The 17970-nt window shown below is 48.9% G+C and overlaps 1 protein-coding gene across 1 annotated transcript; it reads left to right on the forward strand.

Moving 5' to 3' along the window:
• Positions 1 to 52: 52 nt before the first annotated feature.
• Positions 53 to 16702, forward strand: STUB1 (STIP1 homology and U-box containing protein 1). The gene is made up of 7 exons (XM_088150999.1): positions 53 to 456; positions 5905 to 6103; positions 10573 to 10738; positions 12131 to 12221; positions 13293 to 13349; positions 13968 to 14084; positions 15740 to 16702. The coding sequence occupies exons 1-7, from the start codon at positions 274 to 276 to the stop codon at positions 15863 to 15865; spliced, it is 939 nt and encodes a 312-aa protein (XP_088007125.1). The 5' UTR covers positions 53 to 273; the 3' UTR covers positions 15866 to 16702.
• Positions 16703 to 17970: the final 1268 nt, after the last annotated feature.

Here is a 17970-nt window from a genome sequence, read left to right on the forward strand (position 1 = left end):
CTCCCCTTCCTCCTGCCACGGCGGCGCTCCGCCCGTTCCTCCCGGCCGCGCAGGCTCCTCCTCCGGCCGCGCTGCTCCGGGGCCGCTGCGGGCGCTGCTGCTGCTGGTGCTGCTGCTGCGGGCGCTGCTCTCGCGGGCGAGCGGGGCCCGGGCCGGGCTGTGGCGGCGCGTCGAGGCCGGGGCGAGCGGTGCCCGCCGGGCTCCTCCGGGCGGGCCGGGGGCGGCGGCGGCGGCGGCGGCGGCGGCTGCTTCTGCCTGGGCGGCGGCGGCGGCATGAAGGGGAAGGAGGAGAAGGAGAAGGAGAAGGAGGGCGGCGCGGGGCTGCCCGGCGGCGGGGTGGCGGGCGGCGGCAGCCCGGAGAAGACCCGCAGCGCGCAGGAGTACAAGGAGCAGGGCAACCGCCTCTTCGTCAGCCGCAAGTACCCGGAGGCGGCCGCCTGCTACGGCCGGGCCATCGTGAGTCGGCGGCGGGCCCGGGGCGCGGGCGGCGGGCGGGCGGGCCCGGGCAGGGGGCCTCTGAGCATGGGCAGGGCGCGGCGGGGGGCCCTGCCCCTTCCCGCCCGGACGGGGGGACCCGCGGGAGGGAGCGGCTGCCTCTGAGCGCAGGCAGAGGGGAGTTGGGCGGTGGGGGAAGCTGCAGACAGGCCGGCCTTGGTAGGAGGGAGGGGCTGCGGAGGGGAAGGGTGCCTCTGAGCACAGGCAGAGGGCCGGGTAGTTTGGAGGGGTGGGGGGAGGAGGAAGTTGCAGAGGGGCTCGTCTCATTAGGGCTTCCGCGCGTTGATCCAGGGAAGGAAGGAGCTGCGAAGGGGAAGAGTGCCCCTGAGCACTGGCAGAGGGCGCTGGTATGGAGAGTTTGGGTTCTGGTGTGGGGAGAGAAGCAAAGGTTTTGTCTGGGTTAAAGCGCGTCCCCGCCCGCCCTTTCTCCAGGCAGGGCATTGATAAAAATACTGCTTCTGAGCATGGCTGAAGTGCCAGACTTGTGTGTGTGTGTAAGAGAAGAGGATGCCTCTGAGAACAAACAGAATGCCGTTTCTCCTTATTTTGGAGGCTCCATTGAAGGTCAGTGACATCGCTGCATTGCTGCTTTCTGTGCAGACAGAATTAAACAAGAAGAGGGGTTAGTTTTCCCCTCCAGAGCAAAGGAAGGGTGGTCCTCTGAGCACAAGCAGAGTGTGTGCCTTCATAAGCTGGATGGGCAGAGAACAAGGGTGTCTCTCAGGGCTCAGTTTCTTCCCCAAGGATGCTTGGACTGTGAGGCAAGAGTGTTTCTAAGCACCTGCAGAGTGCGGGCCAGCTTTGGCCCCGGGGGAGAAATGAGGTGGCAATGGGGACAGGATGCGATTAGTTAGTCAGCTGCAGTCACCTGACAGGGTGCCTGCTGCAACTAAGGGGATGCCTCTGAGCATGAACAGAGAGCACGGGCAAGCAGAGCTGGCTGGTGCGGATTGGGGAATGCAAGGGAAGCGCTCGCCTGGGCAAGGGCTGGCTTGAACCTCGACACCTGCCGTTTCTGGACAAGGACCCAGATGGGGTGGGACCAGTTGGTGCTGGGCTGGCTGAAGGTGAGTGTCAGGGGCAGGTGGGGTGGGGGCTTGAGAAGACAGTGGGGCTGGGTGACAGGAAGGCTGTATGAATGGGACTGTCTGCCCTGGGAGTGGGAAGGGTTGGGGTCTGAGCTGAGCAAGCAGCTGGAAGGCAGGGGCTGCTGAAGTTCACCTTGGATATGTTTAGAGCAGTGTTGTCCAAACTTGGCCACTTTAAGATGAGTGGACTTCAACTCCCAGAATTCCCCAGCCAGCATTCTGGGAGTTGAAGTCCACTCATCTTAAAGTGGCCAAGTTTGGACAACACTGGTTTAGAGGCTTCACGTGCTGCATGAACCCATTGCTTTGGTAGTGGAGGGTTCGGAAAATGGGTTATTGTAATAGAAGAACTAGATTAAGTGTATCTTGTGTGAATACAGCCTCTGTGCCGGGAATTTGTTTGCGTCCTCAACCCCAAAGAGCTCGGGTTGACGGCCACCACATTATCACTCTGGCAGAGGTGCGTGCGACAGACTCAAGCATGGTTTGTTTAAGCAGAGTTTCTTGAACAAACAGACATAGCCCACTAGACTGGCTTAAAGTCAGCGACCAGGTTCACATTGCAAAGAAGTGACATGCGCTTTGCTTTAGCCTGTTATGGGAGCCTGGCTGTGACTTTTACAACAACCCTGTGATGTAGGCCAGTTGGAAGGGGGAAGTGACTCAGGCTGAGCCAAATTAGACTTTGGATCCAAACCCCAGGCTGCTGGTTGAGGGAGGCTTTGTTGTGTCATCCCCGTGACAAATGATGGGGCTGAGGTATCCAGGCGGCAGATGGGACGTGACTCATCTTCTGTGGGGCAAATTATGCTCCTTCCGATTCTCCAGAACCATGTGCAGAAGTTCCTCAGGGCAGAAGGTACAGAGGCGAAGTTGGCTGCATCCTGCAAGGAGGAGGCACTCCAACCACCTACTGGCACATCTGGAATGGTGGAAAGGGGTACAGCTGGAACACCTTCCAGGAAGTCCTCGACTTACGACCACAATAGGGACTGGAAAATTGATCGTTGTGGTGCGGTTATTAAGCAAGGCATCACGTGACTGCACCCGATTTTACAACCTTTTTTACCATGGTCATTAAGTGAATCACCACGGCCGTTAAGTGAGACATCACGGGACCGCAACTTGCAAACTTCCCTGCCAGCTTCCCCCATTGATTTTGCTTTCGGAACCTGGCTGGGAAGTTCACAAATGGCAATCATGTGACCACAGGATGCTGTAACCATCATAAATGCATGATGGTTGCCCAGTGCCCAAATCACGATCTCATGACCATGGGGATGCTGCAACAGTCGTAAGTGCAAGGGCTGGTCATAAGTCACTTTTTCCAGGGCCATCGTAACTTTCAATGGTCGCTAAACAAATGGTTGTAAGTCAAAGACTACCTGTAATGGGATCGGGTGAATGCTAGATTACACGGAGCCTCCAGATTCAGGAGCAGGGTACCTTATTTATTGTTTTATCGAATGTCAAGACTGCCCAACCCCAGAGCGACTCTGGGCTGCTTCACAAGTTAGAGAGACAACATATAAAAACAGCCATTGTCCAAGAGACAATATTCCACCACATCACAACCTCTTAGGTTGGGGGTGATGGGAGCATGTGCTTTTTTTCGAATCTGTTCCCTCCGGGCGACTGTACTCTTTTCTTACCTAATGTTGTGTTCTTCTTGCTTTTAAAATCTGGACAGCTGCCCAGGGTCATTTTGCAACTGGGGGGCCCAGAAAGCTGAAAAATAAACAGGCTTTGGCAACGGGGTGAAAAAATAACGCTGGCCTACATCCGAAGACCGTTGTAAGGATTACCGATGAAAGAGGATAGATACGAGCGTGCGTGTCTGGGTTTGTAGGATGACCTACCTTGAACGGCTGTAAAACATTCTGTGTCTGCTGCTTGGGGCTATTTTTGCTGACTTGATTTTGCCAGTTTTGTTCTTTCTGCTAAATAACTGGAGTCGTGCCTGCCCCAGATACTCAGGGCCATTTTGATGGGTCCCGTTTGCACGGATAGAAACAGCTGGATGGGTTGCCTAGTAAAAAAGACGGGCGTCAATTGGGTGCTGCTGAAAAGGTGCACCCTATTCCCGTGTCACCGGCTCTGGCTTTTATTTGCGAAGTGCAAACACTTTTAACCAAGTCTGTGAGTCGTGCGTGTATCGCCGGGCTTGATTTACTTAACTATAGTTTACTGAAATCCGTTAGGCGGCCACTGTGCAGTGCCTCCGTGATGCTAAGTCGCCAATTATTAGTTTACAAATCAAACCCCGTTACGGCTTAATGCCGGTCAAGCTTTTGGGTTCATGGCATTTCTCGCCTGCTTTCTTGGAGTCAGTTTCTCCTCCCTGTCACCAACTACAAAGCTGCTGTTTCAAAGCCTGATATGGGCCATAGGCGTGAGGCTTCGCTATGTAAGTCACTGCAGTGTTTCTCAACCTCGGCTGCTTTAAGAGGAATGGACTTCAACTCCCAGAATCCCCCAGCCAGCCATGCTGGCTGGGGAATTCTGGGAGTTGAAGTCCACACCTCTTAAAGCGGCCGAGGTTGAGAAACACTGAGTTACTGTATATACTTGTGGATAAGCCGAGAATTTTAGGTTCCAGGTACACCCCAAAAATTGGGTTCTGCTTACCTGTGGACCAGAGTTCAGATATTTTAAAGCCCTTTACAGCCCAACTGCACATACAGCAGCCGAATGCTTAGCAGGAACAAAAGATGTTAAAAATTGGAGGGTGGGCTTATGATGCATTTTTAAGGTATTTTGGTTGAAATTTCGAGGGCCAGCTTATCCACAGATAGGCTTATCCACGAGTATATATGGCACTTAATTAGGTCATCCTTTTTGACTACCTCTGTTGAAAATAGATTTAATGATCCTTCTGCCTCTTCCCAATTTCTTCCTCTGCACTGGAGTTTTACAGTATAAACTCTTTGCAGTTTGCATTGTAAATGCTTTGGGGCAAAGATCCCTCCTTTTAAAAAATCCCATTTTTCTTCAACGCTTCGTGTACTTCAGTGGCCTCGCACCTATTATGAATGATGGTTGATATTTCAAAGGAGAGGAGGGAGCTCTTGAAAATCCAGATTTTGCTTTGGAAGGCTTTTGCCATTCCAAATTGATTGGAGGAGTTGCTGTTACAGTTGCTCTTAAGGGGCTGATGGAATATCTGGGAACCCAGAAACTTATTTTCTTAAATGATTGTCGGATTCTAGAAAAGAATCAGGCTGGTAACATTAGTTTTTGTTTTGATTTGAAAGTATTTCCAGTCTTCTCTCTCCTACTGCAAAATACCCTTTAATCCAGTGTTTCTCAACCTCGGCAACTTGAAAATGGGTGGACTTCAATTCCCAGAATTCCCCAACCAGCATGCTGGCTGGGGAATTCTGGGAGTTGAAGTCCACCCATCTTAAAGTTGCTGAGATTGAGAAACACCGTTTTAATCTGTTCTCTTGAACTCTGCCCAAGCTTTTCCATCCCAGCCATTATGAAACAGATTTGCAAGAAAAACCGTTGCAGGTTCTTAGAGGCTCCTTATACTAAACTTTGTTTTTAATAAGGAATATTTTGGAAGATTCCAGTTTGGATCTGAGTTAGCTCCTCTGAACTGGCTGCACTGCATTTACCTGAAAGAATAACGCTGTTTGAATTTGTCTTTCAGCAACAGAGAGAGATTTTTCGTTGAGGCATTGCCTGGGCTGAGAGAGAAATAGCCTGTCTAACCCTGGCACTTTTAATGGCTTTAATCGTGGCGTTGACCAAAATCGCCTTTGGATGAGCTAGGGGCCCTTTCATGATGGGGCCCTTTTATAAGCTGAGGGGGCCCCTTGAATTTGGAATCGCTGGGAACGACGCCCCAAAATGCGAGTGGGAGTGAAGAGGGGCGAGATCAGGGCTGTTTCATTTGCTTTGGGAAATGATGTGACAATTAATGTAGTCACTCCTCGTGTATTCTTTGTTTCTCCTATCATAGTTTTTGGGGAGGGGCCAAGGATTATGGGGTCCTGAGGCTTTACTTCCCCCCTTTCTTGAACAGTTACAGGGTTTCTCAACCTTGGGCGTTTGAAGATGGGTGGACTTCAACTTCCAGAATTCCCCAGCCAGCCATGCTGGCTGGGGAATTCTGGGAGTTGAAGTCCACCCATCTTCAAGCAGCCAAAGTTGAGAAACCCTGGGTTAAACCAACATCATCCTGTCTCATCATTCTTGGAGGCCGTCTTGTCGCACATTGTTGGACTGGGAGGATCCTTGTAAAATAAACGTAGAGTTTCAGCCAACTCCCCTGAATCTCCGGCCATCCAGCATTACTGCTTTCCCCCCCTTGCAGAATCGCAATCCCTTGGTCGCCGTCTACTACACCAACCGCGCCTTATGTTACCTAAAAATGCAACAGCACGACAAAGCGCTGGCCGACTGCAAGCATGCCCTGGAGTTGGACGGGCAATCAGTGAAGGCACATTTCTTCCTGGGACAGTGCCAGTTGGAGATGGAGAATTATGACGAAGCCATTGCTAACCTTCAAAGAGGTGAGTCGGGGAGGTGGGCAGGCAAGTCGCCGGCTCTGATGAAGGCAGAGCAGAGAATCCCTTTGTGCCTGGAGGAGTGAGTCTGGGGCCCATGGACAGATCAGTGCCACAAGAACTTCCCTCATATGGTGCAGTGTGTCAGTGGACCACAGTGCACAATTGATTGCAATCTTTAGTTGCATTGTATTGTACAGATTGGCCTTGTTTAGTGACTGCCTCATTTAGTGACCGTTCGCCATTACGACAGTGATGAAAAAGTAACTTTGCGACCAATCCTCACATTTACGACCTTCTCAGGTCTGTAAAGCAAAGGAAAGCTGAAGGAAGATTGTAAGCACAGTTGTGGATTCACTTAGCAACTGCTTCGCGTAACAACTGAGTTGCTGGTCCCAATTGTGGTCGCTAAACGAGGACTCCCTGTATATGCTAAGGTGTGTCAGTCGTAGTGTTGTCAGTTGCAGAATGCAATCAATTGAATCTAGTCAATTGCAGAGCACTAAGGTTTGTCCAGATAGCCTTGGGTTCAGGCCCTTCCTGCTTAACTACTATTGAGGATCAATAGTAGTTGATCCTCAAAGGGGGGACAAATCTTATTCCTTTTCGCTGACAAGCAGGTGGAAACCTCCAGAAATTTGGCCACATTTTGCACCAATGCCAGTGAAACATTTGCCTTGTAGGCAAATTTTTTGTATTACATTTTCTATTTTCTTATGCTCTAAACCAGTGTTTCTCAACCTTAGCAACTCTAAGTTGTGTGGACTTCAACTCCCAGAATTCCCCAGCTCCATGCTGGCTGGGGAATTCTGGGAGTTGAAGTCCACACATCTTAGAGTTGCTAAGGTTGAGAAACACTGCTCTAAATTATATATTCATAAACTCATTTGGGGAGTTTTTTCATCTTATAATGCTGGTCTCTGGAATGAACTCTGTTCTGCTTTGTAGCATCAGAAGTAAATGCATTTGTGACATTAAAAAATGATGGGCATCAAGGAACAAATATAATATGATAAGGAAAAGGTCATACGAATAATGTCAGGATGAAATGTTAGGAAAGAAAAATAATGCAAAAGAAAATTGTACTAGGAAAAGAAGTTTAAACTATACTAAGCAATTAAAGGAATTGAGAAAGTAACATAAGGATGAAAGCAACATTGGGTTGAAATAGACTGGAATAGTAAAACAGCAACAATAAAATGATATCACAGCAAATTAAAATATTGCACGCTCCTAATTCCTTCTCACTTGGTTAATGAAAGCATTCTAAGTCCCATCCCCTTTAATCGCATACGGTAAAATCAAGAGAGGCACGTCTACCAAGATATGGTTGTAAACAGCTTTCATAAGAAATGAAGAGAAATTCAGAAGTGGGTGTGTTGGAGGAGGTGTGAAAGTCAGGGAGAGTCAGCCAAAATTGAAAATAGAGATTGATTTTCAGTGAACAGAATTAGGAAGCCAAAACCAAAAAGGGAATAAGTTGGTAAAGTCTTGGGGGGGGGGGGGAAAGGGCAAGGCGAGAAAATGGAACTTATTATGGTTGGTCGCAGAGTCAGCCAGATGTTTTGACTGGATTTGGCATTTTTATCCACCTGTCGAGTCCTTCCCAAGGACCTGGGATAGGCAGATGTTGTTTGATGGGGTTAAAGGGATTGTTGCAGGATGGAAGCCGTTCCAAGTCAAGCTGCCTCTTGCAGTCGACTGGTGGTGATTCTGTCCTTGCTGATGGTCTTCCAGATGTTTTGGGATTGCACCCAAGGCGCCTGTTACTCTTGGTACTGTCTTTGCTTTCCTTTGCCACAGTCGTCCTACTTCTATTCGCAGGTCTTTGTATTTTGTGAATTTCTCCAGTTCTTTCTCTTCTCTTCTGCTGTCTCCAGGTGTGGCAGTGTCCACCATCCAGACTTTTTTGTCTTTCTTATCCACAGTTGTTAAGTCTGGGGTGTTGTGTGGCAGGTGCTTGTCTGTCTGAATCCTAAAGTCCCAGAGCACTTTAGCTTCTTCATTTTCTATTACTGTCTGTTTTGTGGTCCCACCAGTTCTTGCTTGCAGGCCAATGGTATTTCTTGCAGATATTTTAATGCACCATTGTTGCTACTTTGTCATGCTGTTGTTTCTAGTCAGTCTGAGTGATCTTCTTGCAGCAGCTAATTAGGAGCTCAACTGTTTCTTCAGGTTCTTTGCAGAGGCAGCATTTGCTTTCTGTTGCTGTCTTCTCAATTCTGGTTTTATATGCGTTGGTTCTTAAGGCTTGGTCTTGTGCAGCCAGAATCATCATCATCATCATCATCATCGAGAAATAAAAAGTAGGGTTCAGGAATAGAAAGAGAGCCTCTATGGGTAGTCCTCCACTTATGACTACAATAGGGACTGGAAAATTCATCATTAAGCGGTGCAGTCATTAAGTGAGGTATCACGTGACAGCACCCAATTTTATGACATTTTTTGTGGTGGTCATTAAGCAAATCATGTGGTCATTAAGTGAATCACGTGGTTGTTATGTGAATCATGTGGTTCCACGTTGACTTTGCTTGTTGGAAGCCAGCTGGGAAGGTCGTAGATGGTGATCACATGACCCAGGGACTCTGCAACCATCATAAATGCCAATTGCCAAGTGCCCAAATTTTGATCACGTGACCGCAGGGCTGCTGTGATGGTTGTAAGTGTGAGGACCAGTCGTAAGTCACTTTTTTCAGCGCTGTCATAACTTTGAATGGTCATAAGTCAAGGGCTACCTGTATTTCAGTGTGCAGAGTGTAAATTTCAAGGATGCTGGAAGAGAGATTTGGGAATCAAGCAAATCTTTTTTTCCTCTCTCTTAACAAGTTGAGGTAAATCTGGATGAAAACAACAGCAGCCAGGAAGCTAAATGTGGGAGAAAGAAACTCATTAAACAGTAACTGGTTTTACCTACCCCACAAGTCTGTCTGCTGTCCCTCTTATCCTAAAGCTCCAATTTCTCTACTTAACTGCTTTCTTCTGTGCACTCCTTGGCTGGAAGACTTCTTTGTTAAGCGGGTGTTTTGATCCGGGGGAAGAATTTGGGGATCAGGGCTGACCTTCAGACAGAGACCCCGAGCATCTCTAATGGGCAGGGAAGCGCACTCCTCCTCTTCCTGCCTTGGATGAAGACCTTTTTCTCCTGTGCTGAATCATCAGCGGGGAGGGTGGGTGGGTCCATGTGTGGGGCAGGGAGTCCATCCTGGGGTCTCTGAGTCAAGCTTTTGGTTCAGGAAAAAAAAAATTGCACCTTTGGGTAGACCAGCTGTTCCCGCAAGATCCAAGTTGTGCGAATTTGCTGTGATTAGCGGTGTGGTAGAGCCAACCATGGTTACAGATTCTGGCTGACTTGGAAATACACTTTAAAACGAGTCAGCAACCCACAGCTGGAAAGAGCAGGAAAGGGAGCATGCATTGTTCCCAAACACCACTGGACCCCTTCCCAGAGATGGTCCTTGCTGCCTGCGAGTTTCTCTGCTTTGTACAGCTGTTCAGAAGTACTATTCTAATTAAAAACATGAAGTGGAAAGTTGGTCTGCTGTGAAATAAAGCACACCTCACCCCCATATCTATTTGCAGCAATACCTTTGCGCCCCTTTCTGGGAAGGTTGGGTGCCGTTGCAATAGCCGTTTTGTGAATGCCCCTACTGCCCCCTCTCAAATTCCAAATGGACTCTGAGAGTTTATCTTCCCTTAAGCTGAGACCTCCTGAAAACCATACCTGCAGCCCAGATATTATTTATACATAAGAAAAATGCATGTTTGCTTTTTTTTTTTTTTTTTTAAGGACTAAAATCCCACAAATTTCCTTTTTCCAGGCAGGAGAGAGAGCAAGGAAGTGTGTGGACCTGAGGTTCACAAAAGGCAACTTCAGTTTCTAAAGCCAAGAGTCTCTTTCCTACCTGTCTCTTCATGGGGTATAATTTCAGCCACTTAAAATGGCCCACTTCAGATGGACTAACTGTCTCTAAATTCCCAACTCTGCTTTTCATTCTAAAAAGTATTCCAGCCCTCCTGATTCCCCGCCCTCACACCCTGATCTTGTTTGCAGAAAACCCTTTTCCTAAGACGGTTCAGAAGATCTCAGAGAAGGGGAGGTAGAGAGACATTTATTTGAAGGGTGAAATTTGGAGCTTCGGACTTTGTTCGTGCGTCTGTCTCACGTAGCTGCTGCTTCTGGGTCCCCTCCTTCATCCTTCCCCACTCTGCTGCCCCAGGATGGGTTGGGTAGTCATAGCCCAAGTTGGCTGCAGCATATGGGAACTGTAGTTCACCCCTGGAGGATGTCAGTTTGGGGAGAGCAGCTTAAACCGAGAACTTGCATCTGTCAAGCTGGGCTGTGGACACCGTAGCTGAATGTGCGAAGAATAGGCCGGGTGTGTGGATATGTGGCAGATTTAGGAGAACTTGTTTTTCCGCTCCTGTTTGTTGCGTGCCATTCCCGTTGCAGTGAATTTGTTGCGTTACATTTTCAGCCCACAACTTAGCCAAAGAGCAACGGCTGAACTTTGGGGACGACATTCCGAGCGCCCTGCGCATCGCCAAGAAAAAGCGTTGGAACAACATCGAGGAGAAGCGGATCAACCAGGAGAACGAGTTGCATGCTTATCTCACCAAACTCATCATGGCAGAGAAGGAGAGGTAGGTATGGGGAAGAGGGTTTGGGCGTGGATAGAAGGACTCTGTGAGAAAGCACGGGACCCGGTGATAGGTGGGAAAGCACCTGTTGACCGGTGGCCCTTAAGGAAGACTTTGAACCCATCCTTTTCTTTCAGCCAACCCACCTCACAAGGTTGTTGCTGTGCAGGAAGACAGGAGGGAGGAATGCTATGATAGGCCATCTTGGGATGCTGAATGAAAACAGGATATAAATCCAATAAAGATAGCATTAATACAACTTGCTGGGTGGCAGGATCTGAGTGATCTTGGCTGAGGCTGAAAAACTAAGGAGGGTCAGAAGTGGTTAGTAGTTGGAGGGGAGAGAATTAGGACATCCCAGGCATGTCACTTGTAAACAGAAAGTACCGACAGAACATGTCCACATGGTGGCCAAAGAAAGCGACATGGTTCCCCAGGAATTAAACTAACTTGAAGAGAGTTTTTGCTTTACTGTGAGCATTTAGATAGCTCATTGCAAGCGCTGAAGGTATTTCCATCTGCTTTATCCGATTGATCAGCAAATTGGTGAGGTGGCTAGTACTCTTTTTCTTGGACCAAAAGAGGGGGAAGGTGGCTAAAAAAGTGGAGAACCCATTTCCCTGCAGCAGACATTTCTCTTATTTTATCTATCTATCTATCTATCTGTCTGTCTATCTATCTATCTATCTATCTATCTATCTATCTATCTATCTATCTATCTATCATCCATCCATCCATCCATCCATCCATCCATCCATCCATCCATCCATTTATTTAAAGGCCACCCACCTCAAATACATGACTGGGGAGCTAACAGTGAATAAAAGCAAGATAAAAACATCACAATAAAATAATAAATAACATATTGTAATGGTATGTGAGAAAGACCTTGAGAAATGGGGCGAAGAGATGCTGCCTAGGGAATGGTCAGATAAGAGAGGGAATAGCCCGCAGCTGCATAATGGGCAGAGCAAGAGGCTCAGAAGGGACCCTTCCTAGCTTCTCAGGCTACAAAGAAGACGGTGGGAAATTTGTAGTTTCAGACTTGCAAGATTCTGTTAATATGGCCTTATAATAAAGTAGAATTAGCTCATCTGGTCATGTGTCCTGTCTGGTCTACCTGGGAAGGCTGACCCGTCTACAGCAGCCAAGGTAAAAACCAACCAACACACAACTTCACCACAATATGGGCTCTACCACACACCCAAGGCCCCAGGCTCAATAGCAAAATCAGGTCTTTGAGGCCTTACGGGAAGCCAGTAAGGTTGGAGCAAGTCTGATCTCTGGGGCAATGATGTTCCAGAGGCAGGCACCATGACAGAAGAGGCTCTCTTTTGGGACAGCCACATGGCCTCCCCTCTCTCACCCCCTCCCTGCACTTTGCTTCTCTTCCAGGGAACTCGACGAATGTCAACGGGCACAGGAGGAGGAGAACATGGATGAAAACCGGAGCCGGGCACAATTGGCCAACATCAGAGCCAAACACGTGAGGACCCCTTGTTGGGTTTTCCCCTCTGCTGTGGGACCTCCATGGGACTCAATGATGCCTTTGGGCTTTTTGGATCAGAAGCAAGCAAAGCTGCTTCTCCTGTCCCCTCGTGGGGCGCGCAGACAGTTTTCCCTGCCCTTGACTTGGCAGCGACGGGCATTGCTTGCATTGTGGTGTTCCTTGGCCGAAGGTGGGTTTTGTGAAGAGGCATCAGCGTTTGCGAGCTGGCTGTCTCTGCATCTGACACAGCTCGGTTCATTGGTTGCATCGGATGAAGCCAGACACAACTCACGAAAGCTGATGCCTTTCAAGAAAAGGTGTTAGTCGGAAAATGTGCTACCAAACTCCTGCTTTTTTCCCACCACAGACCAACACAGCTCTCCTCCTGTGTCAGCCTAAGGTGGTCAGTTAGGGATCTGTTTCGTTCAGGGATGTCCCTGGAGAATGCCAGGGAGAGGGCCTTGAAGCAAATATTCAGCAAGTATTATGTCAGCAGAGGGGTGAAGCATTCAAGTCCTAGGAAGGGAGAGAGTGCAGTATTAGGAAGAGATCCAGGCTGACTTCTCCCTGACTTACTGGGGTATAAGAAGAAGAGGATGGCCACAGTCTTGCCACAGTCAGACTGGCAAGGTTCTGCTATTATAGCCCATCTCAATAAAGCTTAGATCTAGTCTTCTTGTGGAGTCTGTTTTCTGGTCTGGACAACCTTGAAGGGCTGACAGTCCCAGAGTTGTGTGCTCTTCCTGCCCCCCAGAAGAATCTGGCTCCCAAAGGCCTTTGAGAAGTTGCTATTCTGCAGTACTGTCATGTAGCCAAAGGACAGTGTTGCTTCTCCAAGTGGTCCACCAGATACCTCTGGGGTGCTTGCAAACAGGAGGCCTCTCCCTGCAATGGATATTTGGAAGCCACAGCCCCCAGCCCAGAGGTAACATGGGGTCTTCAAGACGGAACGTCCTCCAGGAATCTATCCAGTCCTTTTTGAAAGCCATCCAAGACTTTCTTGCGTTGGGATTGATGGCCAGGCAAGGAGCAGGCAGGTCATGCTAAAGGGCCCCATTTCTCTTTCAGGAAAAATATCTAGCAGACATGGATGAACTCTTCTCCCAGGTGGATGAGAAGCGGAAGGTGAGGTCATGGTTGAACTGATGTCTTCTGGGTTGGCTGGATGTCAACTCTTACCATTGGTGGTCTGAGTTGAAGAATATTGAGTTGCCTTATAGCTACTTCAGAACCTAAGTCCTCAAAGTGGCATCTGGGTGCCAGTGTGCCCAGAATCTTCTTGATGCTTGTTGGACGATGCCAACACTGGATTTCCCCCTGGAGGTTTTTAGCTAAGGTGGTATCGATGTAGTAAATAAATGTTTTGGACATCATTGAATTCAGGGAAACAAAATGTAACAGAAAGTGATCACGCTGCATTGTGCCATTGTTGTTATTTCCATGATAGTTTGGGGGTTCCATGTATATGAAAAACATGGAAGCCAGCTGGGTGACTTTGGGCCAGTCACACACTCTCAGCCCAACCCATCTCACAGGGTTGTTGTTCTGGGGAAAACAGGAGGAGAAAGGAGTATTGGGTATGTTCACCACCTTGAGACAGATGATGGATGGATGAATAAAAATCTAATAATAATAATATACTCAAGAGGCATTCTTAGAAAATGAAAATGGTGGAGAACCTGTAATTTAGAAGATTGGTGCTGAGTTGGAAATACAGAGTGCTGTTCTCTTCTTTTGGGCCAGAAACGGGACATCCCTGATTACCTGTGTGGGAAAATCAGCTTCGAATTGATGCGTGAGCCTTGCATTACGCCGAGTGGGATCACTTATGACCGGAAGGACATAGAAGAGCATCTCCAGGTAAATGAGACACGTTGGCTGCCCTAGAGGTAGAAAGTGGTGTTAGTCCATGCAACGCAGCCCCAACCTCTACCCAGGAATCCAAGTCGTGGAATAATGTCAGGTTGAGCTACACAGCTGTGAGAAACCCAAACTTGGAGCTGGCCATAGAGCAAACTTCTACTTCAGAATAAATATGAATGTGTGACCTCAAGATCTTGGAAAGGGATGTTTCCTTGGCCCCCCCTAACGGTTAAGAACCTGGTCCTTAAGGATAGACAACCTTTTGATGTGGAGCCCTTGATACTCTCGGAGTTTGGTGGGTGGCTGGCAGACGTTTCATGACCCAACTAGATGACAGGTTCAGCCCAAAGAACTCCAAGAGACAATGCAAATACAGTTCTGTTGCGTTTATTAGCTTCCACCTCAAGACAGAATCTCCCCAGACTGAACCCAAGTTCCCAAGCCAGCCAGCCACAACACCGTGAATTCCTTAGGGAGGTGCCAGCCTCATCTTCTTGAACTTCCCACGCTCCTGTTGGGGGCTGAGAACACACTTATCTCCCTGAGCATGGCCTTCATAAGTCCATTCCATCACACTAGGTAACATCAGTGCTAGGGCTAGCATCATCTGGCACTGATGGTGTCACCTCGTTGGGTCATGAAACGTCTGCCAGCCAACCACCAAGCTCAGAGAGCACCAAGGACTCCACAATTCAACCCTGAGCTACAGATCGTCCCTTCTATTGGGACCTTTTGATGGTTAAGGGAAGAGGCTGAAGGCTGCAAAGGGATGGGCTGAGTGACGCAAATGATGAAGGATGCGGAGGCTTTCCTTTCCTGAGCAATTTTTCTTTTTCCCTTGTCTTAAACTGATTTTCCTCAGCAAACGATTGATCTCATCTGGGTGAGAAACTAATTAGGGCTGCATCTGATTAGTATCTTGATGGGCTAAACGGGTTAACAAAAAATCCACGGAGAAGGAAATGGCAGCCGAGAAGGCATGAGGTCGCCAGGAGTTGAGCTGGATTCAGGTGGCCTAGCCTGCTTCAGTGTTACAGCTACATGGGCCGTGGCTGATGCGTCGAAGCTCAGAAAATTTCTAGGGTTGGGGGAAGGAAGAAAATCAGCGCCTTATATAGCTGCTGCTGTTCACCCCCTCTGTATCGTTGTCAAGTAGAGCCAGCCTCAACTGCGTAAAGCAGTTGGTCTTCTCATCCAAAGAAGCAAAACTCCCAAGGTCGGCCTGGCTTGAGGTCAGCTGTCTTCCTCTTTAATTCAGGCTGCAGCTCTACTGTTTATTTTATTTATTGTGGTTCATTCAATGGGTAGGGCTGCCCAGTTGGTGTGAAAATAGAAATGGATTCTTTGTTTTCCACGGTAAAACTCCATGGTTTTAGGTGTTTTGATGGGGGCCTTCAAGGTTTGGGCAGCCGGCAAGGGTCAGGCCCTCAGAGCCTTAACACGACAGAAGAGCAGGAAAAATGAAACCGATGGAAAACAGGGAGATGTGTTGTCTTTAATCAACTGTCATCGTCTTGAAGCTTTCAGTGGAACACTGTTTTGGTTCCCTCCTGGCCTTGCTGGGGTTTGGAGGCTAGTCCTGTCCTGAACATTATCTTCTCCCCTGACTCTCGTCCCCCTCCTCACAACTGCCTCTTCTCTGTCCTCCCTAGCGGGTCGGCCACTTTGACCCCGTGACCCGAAGCCCGCTGACCCAGGACCAGCTGATTCCCAACCTGGCCATGAAAGAGGTGATCGATGCGTTCATATCCGAAAACGGCTGGGTGGAAGATTACTGACCCCCAAAGGACAGGAGAGCTCCCAGGGGGGCCCAGCTGCTGCGGCGACAAAGAAGACCCCCTCCGGACTGCGCGAGACTGCTCGCTGGGCCAGCCCCATGCCTTAACCCCTCTCCCTTTCCCCTTCTTTGCCCGGCCCTGCCAAGGTGGAGTCGGCTACCCTTCCCCCCTCGGCAGGCAGGCGGGCAGGGTAGTTCCATGGCTGCTGTGGTCCTCTCCCTTTCGGGCAGAAGGAAGACCTCGGCCTTGATCTCGAGAGGATGGAGGATCGCTCCCAGCACAGAAGCTCAAGCATGGGAGTCATTTTTTCATGGGGGGCTCCGGAAGAGCTCCGCCTGGCTCCGGCCGAGCTACGGAGCCCCATCTGACTTTGGTACCAAACCGCCCCCCGCCCCAGCTTCCACCCAGATCCCATCGCCCCCTCGTTCGGCACGCTGTCCTCCCACGCAATCCGCTCTCGCAAAGGACCCGGCCTCTCTGGGGAGCCAAGACTGGATCTGTGCCCCCCCCGAAAGGCGATCCCCAGCTCTTGCTTCTTCCCCGTTCTCCGTCTGTACAAAGTTCTCATTCTCGCCTTCCGTTTTCCAGCCTGTCCAGAAGAGCTCAAGTTCTGCGTCTGCTTCTCTGTAAATAAATGGCCACCGATTTCAGGGCGGATCGGGGAGGGTCAAAGAGGGTCAATTGTTTCTATTCCCCGAAGTGGACCGGAATTGGCACTTCCTGGGGGAAAGCGGTCTCCCCAGCTTGCAGGTAGTTGTATTGAGGGGCGGGGAGAGAGCTGAGCCCCACGGCTCCATTCTGGGTAGTTGTTTTACCTATTAAATTACTCAAAGTTCATGTTTTGGGTTGGTTTTCAATTAAACTGTCCCCCTCCCCCCCGATGATTGCAGCACAGTTTGGAGTTTCCCCTCTCCGGAAGGAAGAAACATGAAGAAAGAAGAAATCAGCGTACACCCTTTCTGGTTTTTCGGAGTTCTTTGCGCTGGGGGTGAATTGATTAAGGAATATCCTTGAGTGGGAAGGGCCAGGAAGCTCGACAAGGCAAGGAAACAAGGCTGGAGAAGAACATTCTGCTTGTTTGCATCCATTTTTATATCTATGGTTCCTTTCGGCATTAGGCCCACTATTCAAAAATTCTGTTGCGCCGCCTCTTTTTTAGATGAGCCAAATGTTGCAGGGCGAAGGGCTCCCAGGCAACTTGCCAGCTACACCTTTTCTGGGGCGCTCTGTTCCACTTTGGCATCAGGCCCCAAGTCCATGCCAAATTCACCTTTTGCAAAGATGGTGTTTTCCCAACTTCACTCATATCCTGCTGCTAATTTCTGGATGGCATTCTTTGGGTCGCAAGTTAGGATGCTTGGAGCATGTGAGAAAGAAAAAAAGAATCTGGAAATTATTCTTCTGTAAGGAAACAATGATAAAGCAGAGTCTTGTTCAACTTGTGGTGAAGTGAGCAGGAAGGGAAGATGTCCAGGTGCCTGTTTAAAAAAAAAAAAAAAAGTTTCTACTGGCACCTGGGTATCTTCCCATCTTGTTCTCTCTAGATCCTGCCTGCCTTTTGCTGGTCAACCTATCTCTGGGCATGTCCAAAGTGCCTTTCCCTCACTGGTAAGGAATTGCAGCCTGGTTAAAGAGAATGTTTAAGATGCTGTGCGTATATGAGTCTGCTGCTTATGTAAAAAGTGTTTCTACCCCATTTACCTCTTTTCCTCTTTTTTCCTTTACCTTCAGAGGTATCTATTTGCTGGATGAAGAATTCACATTTTTGAAATGTACTTATTCCACAAACAGGCAAAGACTAATGTGAAATAAAGCCAACTTCAGAGGATATAGATGAAAAAGCAAGTGTGGGGTGGTCCAGCCTCTTGTGTTGAAATCCACTTCTTTAGAAAAGACGGAAAAGATTCTAAAATGCTCTTCTCGGTGTGATCAGGGCTCCTGTCGCCAGTTTTACCAGTAATGGGCATATGTTGGCCTTCCACTCCGTTCTGGACAAGGCCCACCTTGAGTAAAGCTGTTTGGGGAATGGAGGGGCAGACAGATGGTGCTCCTCCCTTCCAGCAACCCAAAACCAGGTCAAGAGCAGATGGTTTCTCAACCTTGGC

This window comes from Python bivittatus, unplaced genomic scaffold (genome assembly GCF_059951505.1).
Source record: "Python bivittatus isolate LINGU-HERP-01145 unplaced genomic scaffold, Pbiv_v1 ctg000640_np1212, whole genome shotgun sequence".
Lineage (NCBI taxonomy): Eukaryota > Metazoa > Chordata > Lepidosauria > Squamata > Pythonidae > Python > Python bivittatus.